Here is a 19,077-nt window from a genome sequence, read left to right as displayed (position 1 = left end):
AATAAAAGAGTAAAACTTGGAGTTTTGTTGAACTCCTTTCTCCATTTTTATTTTATTTATGATTCTCTAGCATATATTGGAAACAAAGCAAACATTTGCAATAAAATTTTATTAAAAACAAAAATAAATTAAAAATTAGAATGAGCAAGAGAAGCAAAAGTTTACAAATTCAAAAGGCTTTGTCTCTAAATACATATACATATATATTATGTATACATGTATATATTTTAAAATAATTTTAAAGAGTTTCTCTTTGGCAGGAAGAATTGCAGGAAATGACTGCAGATAAAATACATTTGTTTTATAGGACACATATTCTAATATATATTGGTCTTCATTTAATCTAAGCACCCCCAACCAACTATCTAATTCTATAAGAGGTACGATAGCTGCTTATCTACATGAACAAAGGCATCTTCCTCACTCAGAGCCCATTGTAGCAGATCAGTCACACACACCCCCCCAAAAGGGAGGATAGTGGGAAATGGGTGAATTAAACCAATAATTACATTACCTAGTTATATTAAAGAAATGTCATTGAGTTATTACAAAAGAATGTAGTGACATTCACTATACACTTTTTCCTTTGATGTGTGAGGTTAAATCTCACCTTTAATAATGACAACAAAACTCCTCTTACTTTGCTGTTTAACATTGTTGGCTACTTAGCAAAGTTTCTTCAAACCTCTCAGGTTCAGAGGAATCTGTCTTATGATTCAGATGACTTTCTGTACCTATATGAAGAGACTTTTTTTCTATCCTTTTGTATTTTAGTGCCTTTCAAGATTTTATTTTTCGATAACATCATTAAACTAGTCAAAAGTTTGGCCGTATGAAGTGTGCTCAATGAAATTCAGAAGGGGATACATGGGTTATATAGCCATTGTTAGTATCACGTTTATTGGTAAATGAACTTAGGGTATTGCCTAGCCCTTTAAAGATGCTGTTCTGTAAATAAAACCTAAACCGCATATGAAATATTGCTGCTTTGAAGCAGGAAAATGATATATTACTGCCTGTTATATTCAGAACTAGGAACAGGAAAGGAGAATCCATTAAGGGAATTTTCTCAACTATCAGTCACTTATTTTCAAATGTTGAATGATTTCAATAATAAGCTTAAGTCGTTTTTAATTCCCATAGAGTATAAAATGACTCTGAAGAAGTTCAATCATTTTGGCATCTCTATTCAAAAATCAGATATATAGCTAAATTCTGGCTGGGGATGTGGACAAAAATTGTGTCGGAGGTCAACATTTTGTCTATGGAAATTTAACTTTGAACATACATATGAGTGAAATGTATAATATCAGTAAGACAAATTGTTGACATATTTTATTGTTTCAGCTTCTCACATCAGTAGCCTACAAAAGGGTCTTATGGGAGAAAAGGTGATACAAATATCTGCCAAATTTATGCCTCCAAAATTTCAAGCTTCATGACTAGAATGAAAAACAAAAATAACTTTTGTTCTAAAATGTTAATACGTATAATTTAATATTGTATGATATTTAAATAATTACTTATGTGCCATTTGTTCAAACTATCTACCACTATGGTGACAATTAAAAAAAGGCCCTTGCATCCAAGTAATTTACACTTGCATTCTGGAGACAAGGCATGAAATAAGATTTATATGAGGCAAGAAATTATTAAGTACCAAAATGAGTAACATATCTAACAAATATTTCTGATGTTGAGAGAAGAAAGAAATACAGGTTGAAATGGATATCAAAGATTTTCTTGGGAAAGGAAAGACAAACTGGGCTTCGTCAGATGGACAAAATTTGAATATGTTCTAGATAGAAGGAACAGCATGAATGAGAGGCTTTGAATTTGGAATGAATTTGGAATAAAATCCATGAGATTTTGAGGAGCTCACCCTTTCTGGAGCATTTGTGCTGCATTAGAGAGGAGATTGAGTTTGGACAAAAGGGAAAGCACAAATTATGGGTGGCCATGACTGTCAGGCTGTGAAACTAGACTTTTCAAGAAAAGACTGACATACTAAAGTGAAGTTTGAGAAAGATGATTCTCTTTATAGAATAAAATGGATTGAAATAGGGAGGGAATGGTGCTAATGATTTTGGAATCTGATTGGGAATGGAAGATTAAAGTCTGTCAGTCAACAATTAACATATATTTATTAAGTACCTACTATGTGCTAGGCATTGTGCTAAAGTACTAGTGATACAAAGACAAATAATACTATTTATCTCAAATTTATCAGGATATTTATTTTTGCTTGATAACAGTGATTGTGATTTGGGATTATGAGACCATTAAAGCTGCAAGGGACCTTGGAGGCCACTTAGTCCACCCCCACCCTCATTTTTACAGAAGAAACTGAGTCTGGGAGAAGTTACGTGACTTGCCAGGTTTACCTCTTAAATAAAATTAAAATATACAAAATGAATAAAATAAAATAAAAAATACACAAATCTACTTACCAATACTAGTACAACTTTCACCATCTATATTTAGTTTCCAACCTTCATAACATGAGCACTTGACTGAATGCTTGTGTTGTTCACACACTTGACTACACTTAAGGTGTCTGCTACAATAATCCACAATTTCACATGTTTTATTATCAGGGTTGAGTTGTAGTCCTGATGGGCATGAACACACAATTCCTCTCCCAGGAACAACAGAACAGTGGTTGCTACAGCCTCCATTGTTCAGAGAACATTCATCTTCAAGACAGGAAAAATAAAATTAATAAGGGTGGTAATCAATCTCCATCTGGCAATCACTACCCATTAAGCTCAGTTCTATGATAAATAATTTGGAACCTGAGATAGAATAAAGTTATATAGGGAATAAGCTTATTGGCTTATGGGGTAGAGTAGGTCAGGGGAAATTTGAGGAGAAAATCTGAGTCCCCCTAAAATGAACCAATAAAAAGGTTTTCCTCTCTATATGGCTTCGGAAGGTGGATTGTTAAAGCCTGCAGAGGTAAAGTAAGCTCATCATTTTCCCAGTTGTGGTTGGAAGGAAAAAAATGTTGAGTAGAACCTCTCTGTTATATAACCTCAACATTATAGGGATCAAAATGGACCTAAATTGCTGCCTTTACATAGCTGGCTTCCTGAAGAGTCAGCATATGATAAGGTAAATGAGATTGTCCCTCACTGGTTGTAGAGGCCAATGATTTACTAGTTCAATGTATTGCACACAGTGGGCATTCAGTAGTTGTTGAATAAACAATTTTTGAAAAGAATTCCTCCTTTGTTTTGTACTACTTGAACAACTACATGATATTATTACTGTGGTCAGCGTGATTGATCATATAGAAACCTACCTTGAACACATTCTAAAACCATTCATTAGGCATATTCCAAGATACTTTTCTATACTAGAAAAAAGTACTCATCAATAGCAACCATATACTATTTTATACTTAAATTGCTTTGTTTAGATCTTAAAGACTTTTTCCTTCTTCCTTTCCTTCTCTCTGTCTCTGTCTTTGTCTGTCTCTCTTTCTCTCTCTCCTTTCTTTCTTCCTTTTTTATTTTTTTGGAGTTGCTCAGGATCTCTTATAAAATTTTAATTTTGTCTATTGAGAGATACAACAATGTTATTTCACTGCTGGATTGAGGGTTACAATCAATTAGAACAAATAACCCATGTTTATCCATTCAGCTTTCTCCATTTTTCAAAGTCTAGCTGTAAGGTATTTTTAAAAATTTTTCTACATTTCCTGCTTTTATGTGAGCCAATTTTTCCTTTTGTTATCATCTCACTTTCAAAGGAAGTAACAGTAATAAGTAAAGGAAAATGATCACATTAACAATTTTCTTTAGGTATGCAATCCAAGTATGCTTTGATTTTAGAAGAAAAAAATAGGTCCATTTCTTGGTTCAACCAAGTATGTTTGCTTGCCCTTAATCATCATCATTTCAAAACAGCAGTCATTTTAAAGTATTTGCCCCATTTTAGCTCAATCGACATTCTCTTCCATGAGAATTGCTGTGAAGAAATGTCAGTCTGCCCAGCAGGTGACATAAAATTGCTACAACGCTCTTTTAGCTCATTTCAAACATGACTTTCTTTAGTAGTGAGTGTCACTTTTTGATATCATTTGCAGAATTAAGATATAGGTTTCAATAGAAGAATTTTTACCTTGAAAACCCAAACTGAACAAATAAATTTAATTCCAACATTTACATAGTATATGTCGCATCTTTTTTTCATAGTCTAACAGCTGTTACTAACTCCTACTCCTACTTTTAAAATACAGTTTTTTTAAACTTTAGACAGTGCACCGGCATGTCAAGCTTCTTCTGGGTTCCTCTAACTCATTTCTATTTGCCCTCCAAATCATATAAGGCCATCCCCTTGATAAAATTATTCTTTTCTTTGTTAAAAAAAACCTATTTGTCTTATGATTTGTGACTCCATACTGTAACATAGCTTTGTAAAGCTACCTATGATTTTGTCTGTCTCTATTTTTATTTTTAATACATTAGAATTTTCATTCTAAAGATGAAGGAAGTGACTGACCTACAGATATCTACAGAGAAGAAAAATGCTTTTTTTTTTCTCAGTAGAATCTTTTGAAGAATGTCCTCAAAGTGACTTTGCTTTTGGAACAGACATAGCCATAGGTTCAGGAAGCACATGGAATATTCCCTCTTTAACAGAGCTACACAATTTTAGAATTGGAAGGGATAACTTACTACCATATACTTGACAAATATTAATCCCACTACTACATGAAGACCTCAAATTGAGGTGGGGGTGGGTACATTATCTGGCCAGGAGGGCCAATCATTACATACTATGGGTAAATATAAAGATTAGAAAGTTTCCTTTAAAGCAATCCTAAATTTGTCTCCTTGTAACTTACCCACCTCCACCCCCATTGTTCCTATTTCTTTTCTCTGGGGCTAAAAAGAACAAGTCAAAATCCTCTTCCATGTGACAGTCTTTCAAATTTTTGAAAACATCTAACCTATTCCATTTAAATCTTCTATTCTTTAGGCTAACCATCCTCAGTCCCATCACCTACTTCTCCTATGACATGAAATTCCTGCCTTCATATGTGTCTATTCTTAACATTCCACAGTCTATAGGTGAGGAGGGAAAATCATGAGCTTACTCTGTTGTTCACTTCCCTAATCTCTTCACTTTTTTTTTTGTTACTGAGTCCCTGACTTATTTCCTGGAACTTTGTTACCCTTTAACTGACATAATTTTGGTATCCATATGGCTTGCTATTTTTTAAAAAATTGTAAACCTGTCCTCATGGCTTGCCATGGAATAATAAGATGTCATTCATATTAAAATGCATCATCTTAATATCTGCTTTAGATCTAAAACATTTTCTACACCTCTAAGTAAAGATCCAGCCTTATATAAATACTTAGAATCACTCACTAAGAGGGAAAGTTTACTCTAGAACCAGGTGTTGTAGGTGACAGACAAAAAGTATATCCAGGAAAAGCAACTGACAATAATATAAATCTAGTCAAACTCTGGGCTGTTGTTTGGGGGCCTAAGTTTTCTCAAGACTTTTGAATTAAGGAACTGAAATAATTATGCTCATTGTTTCAAAGATCTTTTATAGAAACTGGAGCTCTGTGGAAGAAAAGAGACAAGATTATATAAATTATAAAAGAATAACAGCCTTATTGTATATTACTTAACAGTCTGTCATTGTTCAATTATTGTTATCAAAATCTGTGATAACTTCAGGTTTCTATTTAGCTGTCTCTTCAGCCCCAATAATACATTCTCATTATTCCCTACAGTTATATTCTCACAGCATCAAGGCTTGCCATTATGGTTATCATTCTGTAAACTCTTATTCATTACTGTATTGTATATCACCTTCAGTATTATCTGCATAGAACTTTAAAAAAAATCTCCATGGAAATTCTCTGATCTACCCACAAAAAAAGAGATGTTTCTTTCCCCCTTCCCCAGTGGAGCTATTTAGTATTAGGAAATAGTTAAACAAAATTGATTACAAAGCTCAACTTTCATCCAATTGAAATGGTCATTCAAAATAGCTATAGCAAAATAAAGGAAAAATATAAGGTAAGGCCACCATTTGTCATAAACTTAAGGGGGATTATATATAATTAGGTAATATTAGGAATGATTCACTATCCAGGTTGTTTCCTTATATAATAGGGCTTATACAATGATGCGTCTCTCTTAAAAATAGTTTAAAGAAGATGTCAAATTTGTAACATCCCTCATATGGATCAATGAAAACTAGATGCAAGCTCCTGTTTTAGGCCATTCATTGACTATATATAACAAATTTAATTTTGGCTATTTTTTCCACATTGAAGAGACCTAAATGATTAGGATACCAATTCTTTGGGATGCCATTTATTAGTTTCTCATTTCTTCTTTAGAAATCTCTGATAGTTTTTAGAATCTCTCTATAGAAACAAAATATGTGAAATATGAGTTGTCAGCTTTCAGTGCTAAAAGCTTCAATACAAAGAATTGATTTGGAGAAACAGTACCATATTATATTAAGCAGTGGCGGTCAAACAAAAGGGCTTTGATTTCAAAGGAAAATATAATGTGCAAAAACAAAACAAAGCAAAAATAAAAACCACAAAATACCACAGAGATCGCCTTCATCAGATCCATCAGGGCAATCTTTCCTTCCATTGCAAAGCTTCTCTGGTTGTAAGCAGATGGATGTGTCATTAGCACAGGGGTATTTTGGTGGTCCACACAAGAAACTTTCACAATCATCCTCATCAGATTGATCTTCACAGTCGATATCTCCATCACATACCCAGGCTTTATTAATGCATCTCCCTAAGAAAAAGAGAAAGAAATGTACATCAGGTTGTAAAATGAGGCCCTATAGAAATGGATGGTTGGGATTGCCTTCAAACATGAGCAAAGTTAGTATTAATAATAAATTTATTAGCAGATAATCTAACAGCTTGCTTTTTTGAAAGCATTTTGACTGGGCTTGCCATGGAATAATAAGATGTCATTCATATTAAAATGCATCATCTTAATATCTGCTTTAGATCTAAAACATTTTCTATACCTCTAAGTAAAGATCCAGTGACTAATTATGAGTACAAATGAGCTATTTTAGAGACTAGCTTTATGGACCCACTTCATATATCTTCAAAGTTCCCAGTCACCTTAATAGGAACTCTGGAATCACATAAGTATTAAGTGTCCCAAATAAGAAGAAAAAAAGCCCTCATGCCCGTAACCCTTCCTCATAACCAGGTACACAAAGAAATATCCTGTCCAAACACAAAAAATGAAATACCGTCTTTCTAAAAAAACTGTCATATTTTGATAACAGTATCTTAAGCATTATATTGTAAGCTCCCTGAATGCTTGGAATCATCTTTGTAGTATTAGTTCTTGCGTAGTGCTTGAATCTATTAGATGTTTAATGAAAATTTAATGAATTGAATTGATACATATTCTCATAATTTTTTATTTACTGTTTTAAAAGAAAATTTGTTTTCTACATCATTAATTAAATCTTTTATTTGCAAAACCATGAAATGTACATGTGAACTATAATCCTTGCTGTACCTTTATTTTGTTAGTTCAAATTATTCATCCTTTACTATAAGGTTATTAATCAGTAAAAAAAAAAAGGCGATAAAATAATAGAACAAACATTTTGTCAAGGATGAGAGAATCATGGAATTTTAGGATTTTCAAGGACATTTGAAGTTATCTAGTCTGACCCACACAATATATAACACCCTTCAACAATATCTCAAATAATGCCTACAACAGTCAACTTGGCTTGAGCACTTCCAATAATGGAAAACCCATTGACATGGAAAGTGATCTATTCCAATTAGGTACAGTCTTAAGTGTTAGACAATTTTTTCTTGATATTAAACTAAAATCTGCATCTATGTTCCCCATTTTCATTGGTGCTTATTCTGCCCTCTGCACCTGTAGAGGATAAATACAATACCTTTTCTAGATGACAGACCTTCAGATATTTGAAGACTATGAGCATGTTCCATAAACATACATACACACCTAATATACATGTATACATGAATATATATGACGTGTGTATGTATGTGTATATGACTGTCATAAATTGCTTTTATTTCTGTTGAGCGAAGCATTACAAGTCCTTTCCATTATTCTTCAAATTACAAGGTGTTGAAGTCACTTGCCATTCTGGAGGTCCCTTTATTAATATCCCAAATGAAGTGTGGTGCCCAAGAAATTAATCTATTATTCTTAGTATGGAGTAACCATGGGAGAGCATATTAGGATAATTAACCTTATTGTTGAGGGCATTATATATTTATTGGTGTGGGTATCCACTTTTTTTGGTAGTCATGCTACACTGCTGATCCATACGAATATTTCAATAACCTAAAAACATTGTCTTTTTTGCTCATTCAGTGCTATTAAATCACGTTTCCCACACTCACTCTATATTTGTACAATTGATCTTTTGAACCTGAATTGAACTTCATATTTGTCTTTGTTCTATTTTATTTGCCAGTTTGGGTCTATCATATCAATAGCTAAGATCTACTTTAATACTAATTAAATCATCCTAAACACTGGGTATCTTTCTCAGGTTTTGTCATTTAAGAATGACAGAATTTGAGAGTGAAAAGGAACCTCAACGGCTGTCAAAGTCAACCTATTGAAGAAAGGAGGTCAAACTAAAATAGATCCAACAAATTGTCTTCCAGTCTCTTTCTAAAGATCTCCAAGAAAGAAAGGTAGGGGCTGGGGAGGGAAACTACTATGTCAAGGCTACCTATTCCATTTTGAAATAGCTTTAATTTTTTAAGAAATTTAGGTCTAAATTGGCCTCTGAAACACCTTCACATTGTTTCTGGTGTACCCTTTGGAGCCAAATAGAACAAGTGTAATTTTTTCTCCACATTGTTGTTGATGAGTTGTTTCAGCTATGTCCTATTATTTGTGACTCCATTTTTGGGTTTTCTTGGCAAATATACTGGAGCGGTTTGTCATTTTCTTGTCCAGTTCATTTTTATAGATGAGAAAACTGAGGCAAACAGGGTTAAGTGACTTACCCAGAGTCACACAGATAGTAAGTATCTGAGGCCTTATTTAGGAAGATGAGTTTTCCTGACTTTAAGCCTGGCACTCTATCCACTGAAACACCTAGGCCTTCAAATATTTGAAGAAATGTATCATTCCGTACTTAGCTTCTTTCATCTTTCCTCTAGGCTACACAGGTCTGGTTCTTAGTTCCTTATATATTACAGACTCAAGGCTTTTCATCCCCCTGTTTATTATTCTTTGGACAAGTCTCTAGCAGCTAGAGACTTTTATTGAGGGGATTTGTTCTGTGAAGCTTGAATTCAGTCAATGGGCCTCCCTTGAGGACCTAGGGGACCACACGTGGCCTCAAGGCTGAAGGTTCCCCATCCCTGCTCTAGTTTATCAATGTGTTTTTAAACTGTGATGTCCAGAATTGAACAAAATACCTCAAGTGAGGGCTTAAGAGGGCAGAGTATAGTTGTTCTATCATCTCCCTAATGCTAGAAGCTATGTCCCTTTTTGTGCAGCGCACAATCACATTAGGGTTTTTTTTTGGACTGCTGTATCACAATGCAGTCCACTAAAACCACCAGCTGTATGTGCCTCCCCAATGTTATACTTATGAAGTTGATATTTTTTTATGTCCAGATGCAATACTTTTTATTTTTTTCCTATTGGATTTAATCTTATTAGATTCTTCCTCGAATCTGATCAGCATGTCTTCCCTTCTTCCAAATCACTGATCAAAATGTTGACTAAGACAAGATGGAGGATAGAATTTGTAATACAAACTGGAGACCTCTCTCTTATAACTCCATTACTGAAATGCATTTCTGATTTCATTTTAGCAGTACTCCTCTGAATGATGCATATCACCATCCATCCCTGTCTGCCCATTCTGTGTGACTGTAGTCAATATCATTCCACCAATTTACCATAGGACTTTTCTCACATTGTCCTCATACTGTTTGGATGACAATAGCACATGCCAGCTGGTTACTTATTGTCCCTCATTCTCAATACTTAAACAGTCTATCTATTTCCCCTGATCAGAGCTTTCTCTGATGACATCCTTTACTCCACTTACTTTATTTCTTGTTTTTAATGGATTGTACCTGACTCACAGTGCACTCTATATCTCTTCATTTCCAGTTGGGATTTTCTAAATTTTAATAGTAATGATAAATTTATTAAAGAGTATTGTTTGCATACTTTTATTCAACTAGCTATGAATCTGCCTAGCATACAAATGAGAGACTTGTCAAATTACTTGAATTCCAAATATGCTATAAATACAATATTCCCTAGGTGAACTAGGCTAATATCCATATGAAAATGGAAAATGTGGTTAGCTCAGTATGACCTTTTTAGTGAACCCATACTCATATATAGCTTCTGAGTTCCAAAGCTCTGTCACTTTTAAGATTAAGTTTTGTTATAGCTCTAAACAAATAAAAAAACTATAGAAAAGAAAGATTCCAAGTATGTAAAAATAATCGTATATAATACATAATTTCTAATTATTAAAAATGCGCGAAATGCCTGAAGGAAAGATAATCTGATATTTATTTGTTTTTTTCAAAGTTAAATTTGGATAACTCATAAAATGATACAATTCAAAAAAATCTTGATAAACATATATTCCACCACTCTCATTTTCCAAAGGAAGATACTGAAATCAAAAAAGGATAGATTATTTGTTCAAGATCTAAAAATTAATTAGAGATAGAAAGAAAGTGAAGACTTGGGTCTCCTGACTCTTTCTAGTGCTTTACACTACACCATAATCAAATGATGTCCCATTTATCCCCTTTCTTCTGCATGTCACTGCTAAATACTGATTCTTCTGCAACAAATGATTTCTGACCCTAGAACTGCTTGTTTTTCTATCTACATGTTTCCAGTAAAATCCTACTTCAATGCCTTCTCATAGTGTATAGAGGCAATGTTTGGTCCTTGAAACTCATGCCAACAGAGTGTAAACTCTTCCAGGTCTTACCAAACTGGAAATGTTTCATTTATGGCATTATGACAGATTATCATCTAAGGACTAATATACCCAAGTTCAGAGAGGCTTATCACCAGAACGTTGGTTATGAGGTGAAAAATTCTTTGGTCACAACAAGTCACAACAAATTATTGTAGGAAGGTAAAAGGGATTGTGGTCTGCATTAGCAGAAAGAGTGATGATGAAAACAATGATTACACTGAGCATAATGAAATTATTGCATGATTTTTCATAGTCTTCTAACATGTTAGTTTGTACCTATGGTCCTCCATATTCTATATTTCAGACAGACTAGCTTTGCTACAGATCTAATCTTGTCGACTCAATAAGTTTTAATTATCATTTCACTAAAACAATTCTTTTTTTCCTCTTAATTTTATTTTATTTTTTTAGACATCATCCCTTCATATTCAACTCACCCTGTGCCCTCTGTCTATATATATATATATATATATATATATATATATATATATATATATATGTATGTATGTATGTATATTCCCTTCAACTACCCTAATACTGAGAAAGGTCTCATGATTTACACACATCATCTTTCCATGTAGGAATACAAACAAAACAGTTCAACTTTAGTAGGTCCCTTATGATTTCTCTTTCTTGTTTACCTTTCCACGCTTCTGTTGATTCTTGTGTTTAAAAGTCAAATTTTCTATTTAGCTCTGGTCTTTTCACTGAGAAAACTTGAGAGTGCTCTATTTTATTGAAAATCTATATTTTGACTTGGAGCATGATACTCAGTTTTGCTGGGTAGGTGATTCTTGGTTTTAATCCTAGCTCCATTGACCTCCAGAATATCATATTCCAAGCCCTTTGATCCTTTAATGTAGAAGCTGCTAGATCTTGTATTATCCTTATTGTGTTTCTACAATACTCAAATTGTTTCTTTCTGGCTGCTTGAATTATTTTCTCCTTGACCTGGAAACTCAGGAATTTGGCAACAATATTCCTAGGAGTTTTCTTTTAGGGATCTTTTTCAAGAGGCAATTGGTGGGTTCTTTTAATTTCTATTTTACTCTCTGGCTCTAGAATATCAGGGCAGTTTTCCTTGATGATTTCTTGAAAGGTGATGTCTAGGCTCTTTTTTTGATCATGGCTTTCAGGCAGTCCAATAATTTTTAAATTATCTGTCCTGGATCTATTCTCCAGGTCAGTGGTTTTTCCAATGAGATAGTTCACATTGTCTTCCAATTTTTCATTCCTTTGGTTCTGTTTTATAATATCTTGATTTCTCATAAAGTCACTAGCTTCCACTTGCTCCAATCTGATTTTTAAGGTAATATTTTCTTCAGTGTCTTTTGGACCTCCTTTTCTATTTGACTAATTCTGCCTTTCAAGGCATTCTTCTCCTCATTGGCTTTCTGGAGCTCTTTTGCCATTTGGGTTAGTCTATTTTTTTAAGGTGTTACTTTCTTCAGTATTTTTTGGGTCTCCTTTAGCAAGTTGTTGGCTTGTTTCTCATGATTTTCTTGCATCACTCTCATCTCTCTTCCCAGTTTTTCCTCTACTTCTCCCACTTGCTTTTCCAAATCCTTTTTGAGCTCTTCCATGGCCTGAGACCAATTCATATTTTTCTTGGAGACTTTTGATGCAGGCTCTTTGACTTTGTTGACTTCTTCTGGCTGTATGTTTTGATCTTCTCTGTCACCAAAAAAAGATTCTAAAGTCTGAGTCTGAGTCTGCATCCTTTTTCATTGCCTGGCCATGTTCCCAGCAAACTACTTGACCTTTGAACTTTTTGTCATGGTATGAGTGCTTGTAGAGAGTGCTTTGTCCCAAGTTTAGGGTCCAAGTGCTGCTGTTTTCAGAACTACTTCTACTCCACTGTCACTGTAAACTCTGCCGCAGCAGCAGTCCTCCTCCCCCAAGAACCGCCAACCAGGATTGTGACCCAGATCCAGCAGGGCAAAGCAAGCCTTGCACTCCCACTCTGGTCTGCTGCTTGATTCCTCCCACCATGTAAGCCAGACACTTGGGAAGCAGCTGACACTGGAGCTCTGGAAGCAGCCGCAGGAGCTTTCTGCTGCTGCTGTGCTACCTCTGCCACCCCCAGGGTTGGGGCCAGACTGCTTTCTAACCTGATCTAGCAGTTTTCCCACTAACCTGCTCCATGATCTTTGGCATTTGTGGGTTGAGAAGTCTGGTAACTGCCATAGCTCAATGATTCATGGCCCTAAGGCCTGCTCTGAGGTGACTCCTGGTCTGGTCTATCCTGGCGCGGTCCATGCTGGGCTGTGCTCCACTCTAAGCACCATGAGATAGACCCTTCCCAGCCACCATCCAGGCTTTCTTGGGCTGGAATCCTGCTTCCCTCTGCTATTTCGTGGGTTCTGCAGCTCTAGAATTTGTTCAGAGCCATTTTTTTACAGGTGTTTGGAGGGATTTGGGGGAGAGCTTAAGCAAGTCCCTGCTTTCCAGCTGCCATCTTGGCTCCGCCCCACCCCCAAAACAATTCTTTACACATAAGAGTAGTTTAACTTGCTGAATGAATGTATTGTTGGAAAACTTACTTCCATTTATTTCAGGCTGGAAATTTCTCTCTTAAAGTTCAAATTTGCATTTTCCATAGACATAAGAGTGTCCCATTATCAATTTGACCTCAACACAAGAATGTCATTTAATTACTCAGTTGAATTTTCCTATTCCTGCTTGGTAATACGCAAATATGGCATGACTGAAATGTTGCTTCTGTATCGTAAGAGAACCACAGTTTCCCATCCCTGAATAAAATCATGGAGATCTATAATATCTAGTTTTTATTTAACCATATTCTCCATCTTGCAGTTAGAACTGTAATTAAAACTGTATCTGAATCTTAGTCATAATTTATTTTAGTTCTTTTAATTTTAAGGTTTATAAATTTAATCATAAAACTTTCCACAATTCTACAAATTTGTGGGATTTTTTCCATGTTATCAACTTAACTTTAAGTTATTGCAAATTATTCACATCTGAAGGAAATCACATAGCACTTACCAATTGTTAATTAATGAATATAATGAGAAAACCCCAAATTAAACTTCATACCACACTGAAAATAATATCAACTGTTAGTAACTAATTTTAAGCACATATAATATTTCCTAGTGTTCTCTGCAATGGTACTTTGCAATTGGTTAACTTCATATGCAAAACTGCATTACAGTTATTGTGGCTTTCTTCTGCAAGTTATCTTAGAGTAAAAATAGCCATATAACTCATGAATGGAAAATAAAGCAAAACACCAGGTGAGTGCAATGACAGATAGCCAAATACAAATATTTACATAAATATAAAGACCTTCACCAGGATTGTCTTGAATTGTTTTTATTTTGAAATGTACAATTCTTTAGTTGCCAGCACAAAGCGAGCAGCTGCATGGAAACTAATAGAACTTGTTAATGCCAAGAAAATGGGCTCCATTCCAAAATAAATTGATATGACTTTCACTAGAGCTTTGAATCTCAACTTTAATCTTTTTTTTAAAATAGATACATCAGTTTATAGAATAAGTTTCTTTGCTTGACTTCCTTCCATCTTAATGAAAGGAAGGCTATTTTATAATAGGGGATTTGACCTGCTGTGGGATCTGCCTGGAAGATTCTATTAAATAGAAGAATACATTTATGTGAAGAAATTAATCTTTGTCAAATTTCAAAGACACAATGACACGTTCATCTAGTTGCTTCAATACTATTTAAGCTACAGTTTCATGGTTTTTTTAATCATATAGACCTTTACTAGTATACGTATTTTTATTTTCTAGGTAAATAAGTTTAAGAAGGTTCTAGAATCAAGTAACTGTGCACAGGGGCTGTTATTCCTCATTTATACACTGAGACATTGATCTATGTTATTCTGCACAGGAATAAAGATAAAGGCTCCAATAGGAATATTTCAATAGAAAAAAAAAAGAAAAGAAAAGATAAAGGAAAGGGTTTTGTTGAGGCAATCATTCAAGCAAAATCACTACTCTATTGGCCTGAATTAAATTTTTTCACATCACTGATTGAATTAATCATCTGATTTTGTCCATGTAGATATGAAAATGAAGACAAAAATCAAAATACTTTATGGAATTGAACAATGGATTTCCATGCCCAGAGAGCCTAATGAGAAAAAATAATTGAAAATGCTTTGCAGCCTTAAAGTTTTATATAAATGTTAGCTGTTATTAATAATAACATTAAGAACAATAATAATGGTGTCACTGTATTACATTCCAGGGTAGCATAAGGGCTGGTAAACCAAAGCTAGGGATTCAATCTGATTTGGGCCTGTTACTTTTTGGTAGTGGAAACACAGAATTCTTGCTCATTCTTAAACCCCTGACCTAGCCTTATAATGTGTTAATATATGCTATTTTATCACAGACATGGGAAAAATAGATGTGAGTCTATCACAATTGCTAGAAATATGCTTAAATCTACAAAATATGTTATTTACCTAATGTATAAAGCAATGGTGTAGGTGTTCTGAGAGTATCAGATATGCTATTTGCCTTATGGTTGACAAAGATACATGTAAACACACAGTAAATTAAATGAAAATATGATGATATGAAAGGTGTTATGTGTTAGCATATGACTAATAGTCAAATAATTAACACAGATAAAACTACTATAAAAGATGGGTGGAAAGAGAAACCACCCTTGGCTATAATTTTTAGGGGAAACTTCATATAGGAAAAGAGATGAGGTAGACCTTGAGTTTTGGAGAAGGGGAATTTACTAATATTTTATTCTTGAAATAGTTTACCAAATGGTGAAATGTAATGGCAAGCAAAGTGAGATTTTTTGCTGTTTTTTCTTTTGGAGTTAAGTTTCTGTAACACATGAAGTGCTTAATGGAATGTTAATGGAATGGGACCTGTTTGAGCTCTGGCCCAGCTCAAAACTGTGGTGAATCCTGAGTCACATGGAGCCCAGTGTGGGAGGAGTTTGCCAAAAAAGGGAAAAAGAGTGGGAAGTGAGAGTAAGGCAGAGATGAGAGAGAGAAGCTAGCGTGAGTGGGCAGAGGAAGGCATTTCCAAACCAAACCTATTGGCACTTATCTGTTCTTTTCTCTTGCTTCTGGAAAACCTCCTTACTTTTTAGGAGTTAATTTACTTTCTCTTTCAATTATTTTCTCCTCCAACCCTTATTTCCAACCAGCCTCTTAGTTCCTCCTTTTTTCCTTCTCAAACAACTTTTTCTCTTAAAATATAACAATGAAAACAATGAAAAAAGTAGAAAAAATAAGAGAAATGAAAAGGTTTCCTAGCTAGACCATGGCATGCCACAGTTGTTGACTGCTACCACTATTCCTTTTCAGTCTTTTCCTTTGGAAATGATCCTGGCTCTTGCAGATGTACTCAAAGACCCTGAGTGCATGGCCAGACAGAACTCATTTCATCTTCCTCTCTAGCTTCTTTTTTCCTGTTTTCTGAAAGGTTCTTCTCAATTCCATGTCTATTTGACTCCCAGATAGAGAAATGGCACAAATGTTTCTAAAATGCTACAGACATGCCCCATAAAAAGGTAAAGCTTATACATGTCTATCTTACATTTCTACGGCTGTTCAGAGAATAATAGATCTAGAGCTAGAAGGGGCCTTAGCAATCATCAAGCCCAAGTCTCTCAATTTCCCTATGAGCATACCAAGACCTAGAATGGGTTAAGTAACTTGTCCAAGATAACACAAAGAGTAAGTTGACATAATCAGGATCTGAAATCAGGTTCTGTTCTTCCAAGATCAGGATTATTTCCATTGAACTATTTCTATTCAGAGAAATGCTTTATTCCAAAAGTGTCTGCTCAGGGCAGAAGTCCATCTGTTCCTCATTTCCTATTGCACAGTAGTATTCCATTACATTCATATACCACAATTTGTTTAGCCATTCCCCAATTGATGGCCATCCCCTTGATTTCTAATTCTTTGCCACCACAAAGTGAGCTGCTATAAATATTTTTGTAGATACAGGTCCATTTCCTACTTGTGTGATCTCTTTGGGATATAGCCCTAGAAGTGGTATTGCTGGGTTAAAGGAAATGCACATTTTATAGCCCTTTGGATATAGTTCCAAATTGCTCTCCAGAATGGCTGGATCAAGTACACATCTCCACCAACAATGTAGCAGTGTTCCAATTTTCCCACAACATCTCCAGCATTTATCATTTTCCTGTTTTGTCATGTTAACCAATCTTACAGGAGAGATATGGTACCTAAGAGTTATTTTGATTTGCATTTCTCTAATCAGTAGTGATTTAGAGCATTTTTCACATGACTATGAATATCTTAAATTTCTTCCCCTTAAAACTGCCTGCTCATATCCTTTGACCATTTCTCAATTGGGGAATGACTTGTATTTCTATAAATTTGGTTCACTTCCCTCTATATTTTAGAGATGAGGCCTTTATCAGAGACATTGGTTGTAAAGATGTTTTCCCAATTTTCTGCTTCCCTCCTAAGCTTTGTTGCATTGGCTTTGTTTATACAAAAACTTTTCAATTTAACATAGTCAAAATTATCCGTTTTGCATTTTGTAACACTCTCTATCTCTTGTTGGGTCATGAATTCTTTGCTTTTCCATAAATCTCACAAGTAAACGATTCCTTGCTCTCCCAAATTGCTTATAGTATCAGCCTTTATTCGTAAATCATGAACACACTTTGACTTTATTTTGGTATATGGTGTAAGATATTGGTCTATGCCCAGTTTCTGCCATATTGTGTTCCAATTTACCCAGCAATTTTTGTGAAATTGTGAATTCTTAAGCCAGAAGCTGGATTCTTTGGGTTTGTCAAAGAGTAGATTGTTATAGTCATTGACCAGTGTGTCTTGTGTACCTAATCTATTCCACTGATCCACCACTCTGTTTCTTAGCCAGTACCAAGTAGTTTTGATGACTGATGCTTTATAATTCAGTTTAATATCTGACATGGCTACGCTACCTTCCCTAGCATTTCTTTTCATTAATTCCCTTGATAATCTGGATCTTTTGTTCTTCCAGATGAATTTTATTATTATTTTTCCAGCTCTGTAAAATAATCTTTTGGTAGTTTGATTGGTATGGCACTGAATAAGTAAATTAATTTGGTCAAAATTGTCATTTTTATTATATTAGCTCAGCCTAACCATTTAGATCTGACTTTATTTGTGTGAAAAATGTTTTGTAACTGTGTTCATATTTGCCCTGAGTTTGTCTTTGCAGGTAGACTCCCAAATTTTTACAGTGTGTACAGAAACTTTAAATGGAATTTCTCTTTCTATCACTTGCTGTCAGGCATTGTTACTAATGTATATGAATGCCTAAGATGTATGTGGGTTTATTTTATATCTTGCAACTTTACTAAAGTTTTTTTATTGTTTCAAGTAGTTTTTTCACTTGATTCTCTAGGATTCTCTAAGTAAATCATTACATCAGCTGCAAAGAGTGATAACTTAGCTTCTCCTCTGCCTATTCTAATTCCTTCAATTTCTTTTTCTTCTCTTATTGCTGAAGCTAACATTTCTAATACCAAATTGAATAATAGGGGTGATAATAGACATCCTTGTTTCACACCTAATCTTATTGGGAATGCATCTAGCTTATCCACGTTACATATAATGCTTGCTGATGGTTTTAGGTAGATGCTGCTTATAATTTTAAGGAAGACTCCATTTATTCCTATGCTTTTTTAGTGTTTTTAATAGGAATGGTTGCTGTATTTTGTCAAAAGCTTTTTCTGCATCTATTGAGATGATCATGTGGTTTCTGCTAGTTTTGTTGTTGATATGATCAATTATGCTGATAGTTTTCCTAATATTGAACCAGCCTTGCATTCCTGGCATAAATCCTACAAGGTATTAGTGTATCATTCTCATGATAAGTTGCTGCAATTTTTTGCTAATATTTTATTTAAAAATTTTGCATAAATATTCATTAGGGAAATTGATCTATAGTTTTCTTTCTCTGTTTTGACTCTTCCTGGTTTAGGTATTAATATCATATTTGTGTAATCAAAAGAATTTGGTAGTACTCCTTCTTCACCTATTTTCCCAAATAGTCTATAAATTATGGGAATTAACTCTTCTTTAAATGTTTGATAGAATTC

The 19,077-nt window shown here is 34.4% G+C and overlaps 1 protein-coding gene across 1 annotated transcript in view; it reads right to left on the bottom strand.

Annotated features, from left to right (window-relative positions):
- The window catches only part of LRP1B (LDL receptor related protein 1B), a 2,306,513-nt gene that overhangs the window by 847,304 nt on the left and 1,440,132 nt on the right, over nucleotides 1–19,077 (bottom strand). Inside the window, exons 22-23 of the mRNA XM_036744555.1 lie at nucleotides 6,589–6,789; nucleotides 2,451–2,696 (exon numbers count right to left, since the gene is read on the bottom strand). Of these exons, the coding sequence (XP_036600450.1) occupies nucleotides 2,451–2,696; nucleotides 6,589–6,789 (447 nt within the window). The remainder of the gene's footprint in view (nucleotides 1–2,450; nucleotides 2,697–6,588; nucleotides 6,790–19,077) is intronic.

The sequence above is a fragment of the Trichosurus vulpecula genome, chromosome 2 (assembly GCF_011100635.1).
Source record: "Trichosurus vulpecula isolate mTriVul1 chromosome 2, mTriVul1.pri, whole genome shotgun sequence".
NCBI classification, from domain to species: domain Eukaryota; kingdom Metazoa; phylum Chordata; class Mammalia; order Diprotodontia; family Phalangeridae; genus Trichosurus; species Trichosurus vulpecula.
This window is presented reverse-complemented; position numbering and strand designations above follow the sequence as displayed.